Source organism: Hemicordylus capensis, chromosome 12 (genome assembly GCF_027244095.1).
Source record: "Hemicordylus capensis ecotype Gifberg chromosome 12, rHemCap1.1.pri, whole genome shotgun sequence".
NCBI classification, from domain to species: Eukaryota; Metazoa; Chordata; class Lepidosauria; order Squamata; family Cordylidae; genus Hemicordylus; species Hemicordylus capensis.
This window is the reverse complement of record NC_069668.1, coordinates 6,736,380-6,748,764: the sequence shown is the minus strand read 5'-3', so window position 1 is coordinate 6,748,764 and position 12,385 is coordinate 6,736,380. Positions and strand designations below refer to the sequence as shown.

General features: G+C 45.6%; 1 protein-coding gene across 6 annotated transcripts in view; it reads left to right on the top strand.

The window, feature by feature from the left end:
* Nucleotides 1-12,385, top strand: part of CUX1 (cut like homeobox 1) — a 337,155-nt gene that overhangs the window by 236,363 nt on the left and 88,407 nt on the right. For 4 of the 6 annotated variants that reach the window (XM_053274794.1, XM_053274790.1, XM_053274793.1 and 1 more), the window contains 4 exons: nucleotides 3,121-3,179; nucleotides 6,662-6,710; nucleotides 8,512-8,611; nucleotides 9,711-10,385. In XM_053274794.1, the coding sequence (XP_053130769.1) occupies nucleotides 3,121-3,179; nucleotides 6,662-6,710; nucleotides 8,512-8,611; nucleotides 9,711-10,385 (883 nt within the window). The remainder of the gene's footprint in view (nucleotides 1-3,120; nucleotides 3,180-6,661; nucleotides 6,711-8,511; nucleotides 8,612-9,710; nucleotides 10,386-12,385) is intronic. The other 2 variants (XR_008311776.1, XM_053274795.1) reach the window with 1 other exon arrangement.

Here is a 12,385-nt window from a genome sequence, read left to right as displayed (position 1 = left end):
TCTCTTCCTGGCACAAAGATAGCAAGCTCCTTCCAGCACTGACATTTGTTGAACCTTGTCTTTTATTTTTATATGGTGTACAGCCCCATCATAAAAGAGGCACTCCCTGTCCTCTCTTGCTCACAAGCGAGAATCCCTCTTCTTAGCAACTCCCATCCCCTTTACTCTCTCATAAGAAAGGATGCCTGCTGCAATGCTAGTTTGTTTTCCCAAACAGTTGTGCAAGATTCACAGGTTTGGCCGAGTGAAAATAATTTGGCTAACCACCTAAAATGCCTTGAATACTGTGACAGCCTTAGAAAGGCCTGCACTTTAGTCACCAGCAGGTCTTCTGTTGTGTAGGTGGAGCCCTAGTGAGCCTGGATGTCCTGGTTCTACAGGGCTGCGCTCCTCCTGGGAAGACAAGTTAAATATGAATGGAGGCAGCCTTGTGGCTTGCAGGCAGGCCAGCTGAAAAGATTATGTAATGACTTCATACAGGCCTTCAAGCTAGGAAGCCGGGGGAGAGAGGGAGAGCTTGCCTGCTCTCAGTACTGGCTTGCTCTTTCTCCTTCTCCCTTTGTACCTGTTGGGTAGGTTATTAATTGCAGCTCGTCTCCTTGATGAGATTAGTTTCCCCTAAACTACTGCATTGGAGTCTCTGATTCTCCCCGCTACCCTGACTGCTGCTTGTGCATTATTTGCAGAGGCTCCCGGAGGGTGTATTTTTAGACCTTGCGTGACATTAGAAACATGCCTTTTTATTTTGTCTGAAAATCAACCCAGGCGATAGTTAGAGCCAGATATTACTTCCTCCAGATTGTCTCACAGCTTGAACCTTTTGTTCTGCTTTGCATTTTACTGGCTTCTTTCAGACAATTACTATGCTAATCTCTTTCCATAACTGTTGCAGTCTGGGGAGACACTAAATGCCTAAATGGCTGGCTCATACAGAAGGAAAGCTGCCCCATGTTTTGTCTGATGAAGCCTCTCTCTGCATCATTTTCCATGGGCTGAGCATCCCGGGGTAGTGGGAGGAGGTACATGAAGCACATTCGTTAGGACAGGCAGGCAGGGCAGTGAGCAGCAACTCCATTAAAACACTGGACCAGTTATACTGAGTTAGTCCGCCAGAATAGTATCTTTTCCAATAGCTGTTACTGATGCCTCCCTTGTGTCTCTTTTTTTAAATATTAAATTTTTATTAATTTTAACAATAATCATTCACAACACATTAAACAAATATGGACTTCTCGCTCACACCTCCTCGTGAATCACCAACTATAGAATTAACCCTTGCTATAATAATAATAATTCAAAACATAGATTTAAACCTTACAAACACAATTTTGATCTACTCAACCTGCTAATATTACTAAATTTTAAACCCTGTTGTAAAATCAATATTAGGAAAATAATTCTTTAAATACAATAAGAATGGTTTCCAATCTTCTTTAAACATTCTAAATTTTGATCTCTTATCAGTACTGTAAGTTTTGCCATCTCCTTGTGTCTCTTTATGAGCCCCTTTGGGACAGGGAACCATCTTCTCATTCCGTTTTAGCCTATGTTCCTTATGGAAAGTAAGATTATGAGATCACCCGGCATTCTATGTGTGTGTCTGCGTTTGTGTCTGTCTGTGATTCCCCGTGTGTGACCGGGCCTATGTGTGTGTCTGTGCATTGTCCGTCCATTGTGTGTCCGTGCATGGTCCATGTGTGTGTCCGCGGGACTTGTGTGTGTGTCTGTCTGTGATTCCCCCTATCAACTTCGCAATGCCTGGATCAATAGGATCCAAATTGGGTACAAATTGTAGGGACCAAATAGGATCCAAATTGGGTACAATTGTAGGGACACCTCATCAGTGTAGTTTGTGATGATGCCACCCACCCTGATCCAAGATGGCAGACGCATAAACTTTTGAGGTGAACTGCTTAGCCAGTTTGAACCAAATTTGCTCCAGCTATAGGGACACATAGGAATGTAGTGGCGTAGTTTGTAATGATGTCATCCACCCCGATTCAAGAGGGTGGATGTGTGAACGTTTGAGGCGCAAGTGGGCTAACTTGTGACGATGGTAATTATCAATTAAGATTATAGTGAAAGGAAAGTGCCTACTTTCCTTAAGTAATTTGTACTTAACAGAACAAATCGTTGCTTTGTGAAATCACTATGAGCAGGGGTAAAGAAACGTTGGCTCAGCCAGACATACTATTTTATCAGCCAGACGCACTATTTTACTCATCAAGCTAAGTTGGTTCATTGCTCATCAGGCATTTTTTCACTCATCAGGCATCATTTCACACTCATCACAGACTAGTAGACTAGTGGATTTCTGCAGCCCTGACTATGAGAATGTAGGAAGCTGCCTTATACTGCCATGGGTCTGTCTAGCTCAGTATTATCTACACTGACTGCTAGTGGCTCTCCAAAGTTCCAGGCAGGAGTCTTTTTCAGTCCTACCTTGTGATGCTGCCAGGGACTGAACTTGGCACCTTCTGCATGCTGGCAGATGCTCTTCAGTGAGCTTACAGCCCCATTCCCTAAGGAGAATACCTTACAGGACTCACATGTAGTCACCCATCCAAATGCAGATCAGGGTAGTCCCTGCTTAGCAAAGGGGACAATTCATGTTTGCTATCACAAAACCAGATCTCCTCCCCACTTCTTCTTCTTGTTGAAATACAATAGAAGTATTATAAATCCTCATAATATGGCACAAAGCAGTTTTCAGGATGTTCTGTTCCTAGACCATATAGATCGGTAGTAGAAATGTAGCACACCGTGGACAATGGTAGTATGTAATGAGGTTTTTGGTGACTCTCCCACAAGGATGTTTTTCCCATTCTTAGGGGGCCAGCAGAACTGGCATTTTCTGGAGATCTTTCTGGTCTGAGATTTTGCTGGCTGAGAATGAAGCAATTAGGCTTATGTTTCAGTCTTTCTCTCTTCCTTCTACCTTGATTTCTGACAGGGCAAATAAAAACATATATTGGTGAATCTGTATACTGTTGACTTATTCTGCATTAATGAACATTGCTTCTGAAGTAATGGTGTCGTGGCGGGGTGGATGGGTGAAGGCCAGATTGTGGAATGTGTATTCAGAATAATGCTTTGTCCCTTTTTGTGTGTGTGTTTAAGCAACTGGAAGAAAAGCTGAAGGGGCAAGCGGACTATGACGAGGTTAAGAAAGAATTAAAGTAAGTGCACACACAAAACTTGACAGTGGTGGTTCTGAGAGGCCTGATGGTTTTGACCCCAGAATTAACTGGAAGCGATTAAGTGGCCAATATGTTTGACATCCAGGGGGTTGGGGGGATATCATTACTTCCCCTCTCTCCAGGAAGCTCTTGGAGTTGGTGAGAGAGCCCTGAATTTTGGCTGAGATTTTTAAATATTGCTCATAAGAACATAGGAAAAGCCTTGCTGAATCAGGCTCATTTCGTTCAGCGTCCTCCTTCTCCTAGAGGCCCACTGGATGCCTTCAGAAAGTCCTCAAGGAAGGCAAGAAGGCAGCAGCCCTCTCTTGTCTCCATTCAGTAACTGATATTTGGGGTTGCATATAATCATTCAAGCTGATAGCCATGATAGACCTTTTCCCCATGAATCTGCCACATTCCTTTTAAAGCCATCGACACCACCTATGCCAGCAGGTGACAAGAGAGGATGTTCTAAACTAGGGATTCTCAGCATTGAGTCTCCAGATATTTTTGGACTTCCAGCTCCCATAATCCTCAACCAAAGGCCACTGGGGCTGGGAATTATGGGAGTTGAAGTCCAAAAACATCTAGGGACCCAGCGTTGAGAATCCCTGTTGTAAACCACCTTGAAAAACTAAAAATTAACAAATTGCCAGGGCCAGATGTCATCCACCCAAGTGTTTTGAAGGAACTCAAAAGTGAAATTGCTGATCTTGTAGCAAAAATATACAAGTTACAAAAGTAACTTGCCCCTACAGTCAGGTTCTATACTATAGGACTGGAAAGTAGCTAATATAACTCTGATTTTCAAAAAGGGATCTAGGGGAGATCTGGGAAACTACAGGCTGGTTAGCTTAACTTCGGTGCCAGGTAAATTGATGGAAAGCATATTTAAGGACAAAATTGTTAATCATGATCTTCATAGAAGAACAGCCCTTGCTGAAGAACAACCAGCATGGCTTCTGCAAGAGAAGTCTTGCCTCACTAATCTTTTTTATTTCTTTGAGTCAACAGGCATGTGGATAAAGGTGGTCTGGTTGACATAGTAAACTTGAACTTCTAAAAAGCTTTTGACAGTGTTCCTGACCAAGTAAACTTAGTAGTCATGGGATAAGGAGACAGGATCATGTGTAGACTGGTAACTGGTTGAAGGACAAGAAACAGAGGGTAGGAATAAATGGACAGCTTTCACAATGGAGGGAAGTAAGAAGTGGGGTCCCCCAGGGATCTGTACTGGGACCAGTGCTCTTTAACTTGTTCATAAATGATCTAGAAGTTTGGGGTAAGCAGCAAGTGGCCAAATTTGCAAATGACACTAAACTATTTAGAGTAGTGAAATCCTAAACAAATTGTGATGGAACTCCAAAAGGATCATTCCAAACTGGGTGAGTGGGTGACAAAATGACAAATGTGGTTGAATGTGAGCAAGTGTAAAGTGATGCAGATTGGTGCAAAATATATATATATATCCCAACTTCACATATATGCTGATGGGGTCTGAGCTGTCGGTGACTGACCAGGAGAGAGATTTGGGGGTTGAGAATGACAGCTCGTTAAAAGTATGGTGCAGCCACATTTAGAGTACTGCATACCTGTGGTTTAAAAAGGACATTGTAGAACTGGAAAAGGTGCAGAAGAGAGCAACCAAGATGATCAGGGGTCTGGAACACCTCCCTTATAAGGCAAGGCTACAGCATCTGGGGCTTTTTAGTTTGGAAAAGGGTCGACTATGGGGAGACGTGATGGAGGTATATACAATGATGAATGGAGAGTGGACAGAGATAAATTTTTCTCTGTCTCTCACAACCACTCATGCACAGGTGCGCGCACTCACAAATTTTCTGATGTCCACTCAGTTAATTTTAGATCCCGCTGAGGTTGAATTAGGAAGACCCCACTCTGAATGAATGTGCGCACACAGTGCCTTGATTCTGCCACCCATAACAAAACTAATTCCGCACAGAGATGAAAAAAATTAGAGGCACCACTGTTCACAACACTAGAACCAGGGGTTATCCCATGAAACTGAAGGCCAGGAAATTTAGGACCAACAAAAGGAAGTACTTTTTCACACAACGCATAATTAATCTGTGGAATTCTTTGCCATGGGATGTGGTGATGGCCACTAGCTTGGATGGCTTTAAAGGGGGCTTAGACAAATTCATGGAGGACAAGTCTATCAAATGGCTACTAGTCTGGTGGCTATAGGCCACCTCCAGCCTCAGAGGCAAGATGCCTCTTAAATAGTTGTTGCAGGGGAGCAACAACGAGGGCGTGCCATCACCTCTTGCCTGTGGGCTTCTCAGAGGCATCTGGTGGGCCACTGTGGGAAACTGGATGCTGGACTAGATGGGCCTGGAGCCTGATCCAGCAGGGCTGTTCTTGCATTCATAATTGGCTAACAGGAGTGCACACAACTCCCAAAATAGGGTAGGAGGCTACTGCTACCCTAATTTGGATCATGTGAACTGCCCTAATCCATGTGAAGTGCTTTGAACATTCTCAGTGCCATACAAATGCTAAGCACTGGTGGTGTTACGTTAAACACTCAAGAGTAACAGTACCAGTGAAGGTAGCGCCAGACCCTAATTTGGGCGTATTCCAGGATGCACTCAGAGTAGAGTTAGTGCACTCTGCTCTGATGCCAGTTACCCTGAGCAGGCATCTTAGAACATGTCCCAGGATCATTTGAGATATGCCTGGATCCCACAATAGACATCAGGATATGAAGCAAGTTCTACAGATGGCTGTCCAAACCACAAGTCTAAGTCTCCCCCAACAGCCCTGTTAAGCAGTCAGAGGCCGGCCGGGTGGCTTGCATTTCTTGCTGTGGGGTGTCTCAGCAAGTAAAATGCAAAAACCGCACTTTAAATGAATTTGTAATTTCCAGCTGCTTCATTGGTCTTAAGAAATATTAAGCAGTTGGTCCTGTCACTGTGGAGCAGAAGATTGTGAAAATGACAAACAGCCCTTTCTCCCTCCTTTTCTTACCTTTTAGCCTGCAGCGTGTTGGGTCACACAAATAATGTGGGCATGTTTGCCTTGATATGTGAGCTAGTGTATTTTGCATGTATTTATGTGTCATATTTCACGGGCCTTATTATGGGCAGGTTGACGATTCCCTCTTTCTGCTGCTTTGTTATAACTGTTTTTCCCTCTTCCCCTTCAAGCGTCACGCGTAAATTTATATTGTTTCTGACAGTTTAAAATGTTATATCCTTATTAACCTTTAAATTTATGCTGCAAATGGGCCTGGTGGGACTGCATTGCGCTGTGATTTAGAGGACGCTTGAGAAAATGTTCTTCTCCAATAGCTAGTGTGAATAGTTATTCTATATTCATTATTGGATTATATTACTGCAAAGAAAAGTTGTTAAAGTTATCACTTAGGGTGTTCCTGGAGAGACAAAAATTACAATGTTAACGCTCATTAGTGGAGCTGTTACAGAGCTGTTATAATTCTTCCTTCTTCCACTCCACAGCATCTTGAAGTCCATGGAGTTTGCACCATCTGACGGCTCCTGCACTCAGGTAGTGGATTTACTTTAGATATTCCTGGGAGAGCCGAGCCTAGGGGGCATTTCTGAAGGCAGGCTTGGGTTCTGAAATGCAACATAACCCCTGCTAACTTGGCAAAGAGGCACCTTTTAACATGATGATTCTCTTTATTTAGGAGTGGGAAAGTAACTGGTCCTAACCACCCCCAGCACAGTACTTCCAGTGACTGTTGCTGGTGTCTATCTTATGTTTATTTTAGATTGTGAGCTCTTTGGGGACAGGGGGCCATCTTATTTATTTATTGTTTCTCTGTGTAAACCGCCCTGAGCCATTTTTGGAAGGGCGGTATAGAAATTGAATAAATAAGAATAAAATAATAATAACATGCAGACTTCAAAATGCCCTGAAAGCTTCTTGGGGAAAGAGTTCTACTTGGACTGGAGAGACCCTGCTTCAGATTCCTGCTAAGCCATCTTACAAAGGGGTAGCAGAGAACTGGGAGAGGTGCAGAAAAGGGCAGCCGAAAGGTTTTGGAGCATTTCCCCCAGGAGGAAAGGCTGCAGTGATCAAGCCTTCTCCATTTAGGAAAAACAGAAGAGAGGTTTGAAAAAGATGGGTGGTGTGAAGGGAATAGAACGAGGAGAGCTGGTTTTGGGGCTGCAAGCACGAATGGTCCCCTTTGCTAAGCAAGGTCTTCCTTGGTTTGCATTTGGATCAGAGACTACATGCGAGTAGACTGATATGGTCGCCTTAGGGGATGGGGGCCGTAGCTCATTGTAAAATGCATCTGCTTTCCATGCAGGAGGTCCCAGGTTCACTCCCTGGCAGCATCTCCAGGCAGGGCTGGGGAAGACTCCTGCCTAAGATGTCGGAGAGGCACTACCAGCCAGGGTAGACAGTACTCAAGGAGTATGGAAGCTGGGCAGGGCTGTGCTGTCCCACCCAGACCCTGCCTCACACGCAGTCGCTCCTCCTCCTACCTAGTTGTTTGCTCACACACAAGCAAAAATGGGGAGTGCATCCAGCACCCAAACCTGGGTAGGAAACTTGTCCTACCCAGCTTTCGATAGTGTGGATAGCCTTTGTGACTAGCTGAACATCACCCTCACGGAGCTTCAAGATCAAGCAGAGATTTGACCCAGGTCTCTCTGGTCCAGCCCCAGCATCTTTCCCTTTATAACATCCTGACTTTTTCCCGGCATCACCTACTGAGATGGTAACGGCAGTCTTAAATATCAAACCAGCCAGAATGCACAGAGAACAAAGGAATCATTTTTTGCAGGGGAAACTATCTGAAACGCCAGGTCTCATAGCCATATTAATCTCACGTCAGATCATAGGTTATAAATTCAATTCTGGCATGTTTAGCCTTAACTTGAAATGACATCTCTATATTCTAGACTGTTGTTGTTGTTGTTTACAATAGGCTTCCATGACTGAGAGTGGTAGGCAGGGAAAGGGGAAGGGTCAGCTGTTGTGGCTGATATAATTTGTCCATTCTTTCTGTAGCACTGAAAGCCAGTGTTTCAAGACAGATACACCAAGATAGCACTGTGTCTAACGGCAAACAGGTTAACAAAATTGATTAATGGCACACTCAGAAGTACATCTCTTGCTCTGATAAGCGCTTTGCATCAGGAGGCATAGCGGCACGGCTCCATCGGCAGAAGTCTCGTCAACGTGGCACCAGAACAGAATGCATTGTCGAGTTCCAGTCAAGCAATTGGTGCCCCTTTCTCAATGCCCCCCTTTCTGGCCGAGTGGCACTTCTCAGCCTTTTGGCGGCATTGGTGGCTAACCTTGGACCATCCCTTCCCCTTCTGCCTCTCCGTAGGATGCCGCGTCCAAACCGCTGGAGGTTCTGCTGCTGGAGAAGAACCGCCTGCTGCAGTCGGAGAACGCCACGTTGCGGATCACAAACAGCGACCTAAGTGGTAAGTGGAGGAGAGGCATTCCTCTTGTTTTATTGGCTGTAAGGCTTTGTTGCCTACGGTGTGTGGCGGGGAGGTATGGGGTGAGGAAAGGGGGTCTTAGGCCAAAGCTCAGATGCGTGATAATGGGAAGAACCCTGAGTTGTGTTTGATCCTGCTGACCCCATTCCAGGCCACTATATATGGCATAAGATAAAGAGTAAAACATGGAGATCTCAGAGACGTTTTGAAGGTTAGGAAATGTTTCTGGTGTTGTTGTGAGCAGCGGATGAGATTGTCTTTCACCCCAGTAGTGACGACGGTTCTGTGTTTTATTTTATTCTTTTCCTTTTCCAAAACATAGATTTAAGTGGATGTCAAAGTGAACCTGTCTCATATACTTAGCTAGCGCATTAGCTGGAATTCTTCTTCTCTTCGAAGAGTGGTGCATTTTGGTTTTCGTTGGCTTTTTGCATGAATTATTTTAAATAGTGGGGTAATTCGATTGGTGGAATGGCCAGGTGTTGTTGCTGCGACATGGTGGCAGATGTGACCACGAGCACCAGGGGTGGTCTTTGCATTCCAAGCAGTGTCTGTTGTGTGGCATCTTTCTGATGATTTCTCTAATTGAGCACATTTGTTCCAGTGTGTTTAAATCTCGGCTGTATTTTGGGTTCAACCAAGGTCTGCTGGGGTTGGGGGAATGAATGCAAATGGAAGATGTACCAAAGTGCTTTTTTTTCCTTCCTTGTGTCAGTGACTCAAAACAAAAACAAAAATTGTATATAACTGCACTTCATGTCATTGTTCTGCTGTGAATGTTTGAAGGGGGATTCTCCAGGCTGCAACATACAAGAAAGGTGCAAACATGAAATGCATGTTGTTTGTCTTGGGGGCCTTGTTTTGGCTGATTAAAACATTAAAATTTAAAGCAACAAACAAAACAAAAACTCCAAACCGCTTTCTTCATTGGCCCTTGTTAAAAAAAAATAAAAATAAAAAAGCAAAACGCAACCTGCACTTTTTTTCCCTTTTGTGGGGCAAACTCTGCATTTTGGTCTTGGTCTCTTTTCCCCACCCTTTTTGATCCCCCATAATGCATTATGTTTGACCTTCCTTGTAGGGTCAGCCAGGAGAAAAGGGAAAGACCAGCCTGAGAGTCAGCGTCCTGCAACTTTGCCGGCCTCTCCTCCTCCTCAGTTGCCCCGCAATGCAGGGGAGCAGGTTTCCAATACTAATGGTACACACCAGTTCTCACCAACGGGTTTAAGTCAAGACTTTTTCAGCTCATCTTTGGCAAGCTCCGGTTTACCCCTGGCTTCCACGGGAAAATTTGCACTAAACTCTCTCCTCCAGCGCCAGCTCATGCAAACCTTCTACTCCAAGGCCATGCAGGAAGCAGGAAGCACAAGCATGATTTTCTCAGCAGGTCCCTACAGCACAAACTCCATCTCTTCCCAAAGCCCCTTGCAACAAAGCCCGGCGGACATCAATGGCATGGCGCCCTCGCCCAGCCAGTCCGAAAGCGCCGGCAGCGCCTCTGAAGGTGAGGAGATTGACACGGCCGAGATTGCGCGGCAGGTCAAGGAGCAGCTGATCAAGCACAATATCGGGCAGCGGATCTTTGGACACTACGTCCTGGGACTCTCGCAAGGCTCCGTGAGCGAGATCCTGGCGCGGCCCAAGCCGTGGAACAAGCTGACCGTGAGAGGCAAGGAGCCCTTCCACAAGATGAAGCAGTTCCTCTCCGACGAGCAGAACATCTTGGCGTTGCGCAGCATCCAGGGCAGGCAGAGAGGTGAGTGAAGGGCTCTCTCCCGCTTTGCGCTCGCCCTGTCGTCTTTGTCAGGCACAAGGCCCAGTCAGAACGGCTTCCTCCATCTGGCCACTGAAGCCGTCTACCTTGTGCAGTTTAGCCTTTGAATCAGGGCACTGTTGACTCAGTTAGATGGGCTGATTTTTTTTATTAAAAAATTGATCAAAAAGGTGTCCAAATTAACCTGGCAGTAGATTTAAAATAGGTGTTGGTTTTCAGGCAAGTCCTTCTAAAAGCCTTAAACAGCTTTCCCTCTTTCCTCTCGCACAAGTAGGGAGCCTCTGTCAAAATGGCACTTGCATTATGGCACTGATGTACAACTTCTAAAAACAGGTTTACTTGAATGGAAGACAACTCTGAATTTAAGATGACCCCCTTAAAAAAATTAGGTTAAATGTGGGTGTATTTAAATATCTGTATTTACCGAAAAGAGGGCTGTTCCCCTTTTAAGACAACCCCCCAATTTCTAACATCAAAGAACTTGGATTCAAGTAAATATGGCTATTGGTTTTATTGTTGTTTAGGTATTTGTAGCCTGCTTCTTTGGCCCAGAATTTGCTTCAACAATTGATTAATCAAATAAAAACTCATACGATTGGCCAACTAAGATGACTTTAGCCAAGCTATATCTACCAAGGAGAGCCTTACCATGAGTGATGGTAGAGTGTAAGCCAGACAGTATGACCCACTGGGACGGTTTCCTACGCTGGCCCCCCAGCCCCATTGAAATGAGCAGAAGCTGTGCAAGGCTACTAAAGCTCTTATACAGTTTCCGTTTATTTCATGGGTTGGGGGACAATGCAGGCAAACACCTTGATGCCTTGTGTCCACTGGTTAATGGTGGGGGGGGGGAGTTTGTCATTTGGATGATTCCAGTCGTGGAGCGAGCCAAATGGCAGCCTGGGTCTGGCCCTGCTCGGCAGCTCCCTCCAGTTATGCCCTGTGCACATGACATCACACACACAGGGGCGTTGCTTAGACTCCGGAGGAGCCCTGAGCGAACTCCCCACTCCCACGCCCGGGCTCCCGAGAGCCCCAGGCAAACTCTCTGCTTGTTATTTCAGGCAGCACTGGCTGCCTGATAGAATGTATTTCATACGTCCTATCAGGCAGCCAGCGCTGCCTGAAATAACAAGCAGAGAGTTTGCTTGGGGCTCTCGGGAGCCCGGGTGTGGGGAGTTCGCTTGAGGCTCCTCTGGAGCCTGAGCCACACACCCCTGCGGGCTTCAGCGGCCCCTTTCATTGGCAGCCCGGGTTCTTTGAACCCATTCGCACAATGGTGGCTCCACCCCTGGATGATTCTTCCTCGGGCATCCGAATGCCTTGTGCCAGCCCTGGTACAGAAGGGCAGCAATGGTAGAGGCATGCAATTTGAGGAGGAGGAGAAGTAGTAGTAGCTAAAACTGTAAGATGTCTTCACAGTGAAAAGCTCACTGTTCCTGTGGTGCTGGAAATCATAGGCTTTTGCCACACCATCCTTGAGCATGGGTCCATTGGATAATTTACTCTGATTGTAGTTTTTGATGGGTAAGAGATTTGAGGGGTGAAATGGTAACGTTGTGTTCACCCCCGCCCCCATTGGTTCAGCATACGTCAAATCCCGTTACTGATTTTACCAGGATCCCCAAGAGCTTTATCAGTGTGCCCAAGTCAGGCACAAGTCTGGCATCAATGCACCTCTCCCCCCCCCCGCTCGACTGACCAGTACGGCAAAAATAACAGGGAAATGGGCTTGCATAAACGTACTCTTGTCCTCTGGGCCAAGCAGATCAATAGAAAACAAACACAGCAGGCTTATATAACATGCTTTAAGAAGCCAGAGCACAAAGAGAAACCTTGGGGGTGTTTGGAGGGGGTGCACCCCATTGATCCTCCATTAACGGGGCTAGTGCACACTCATAAATAGCTCAGACAATACAGTGATGGGTGAGGGGAGAGTTTGTCATCCTTCCCTCTCTGGCAGCTGTTCTTGTGGTCTTTGT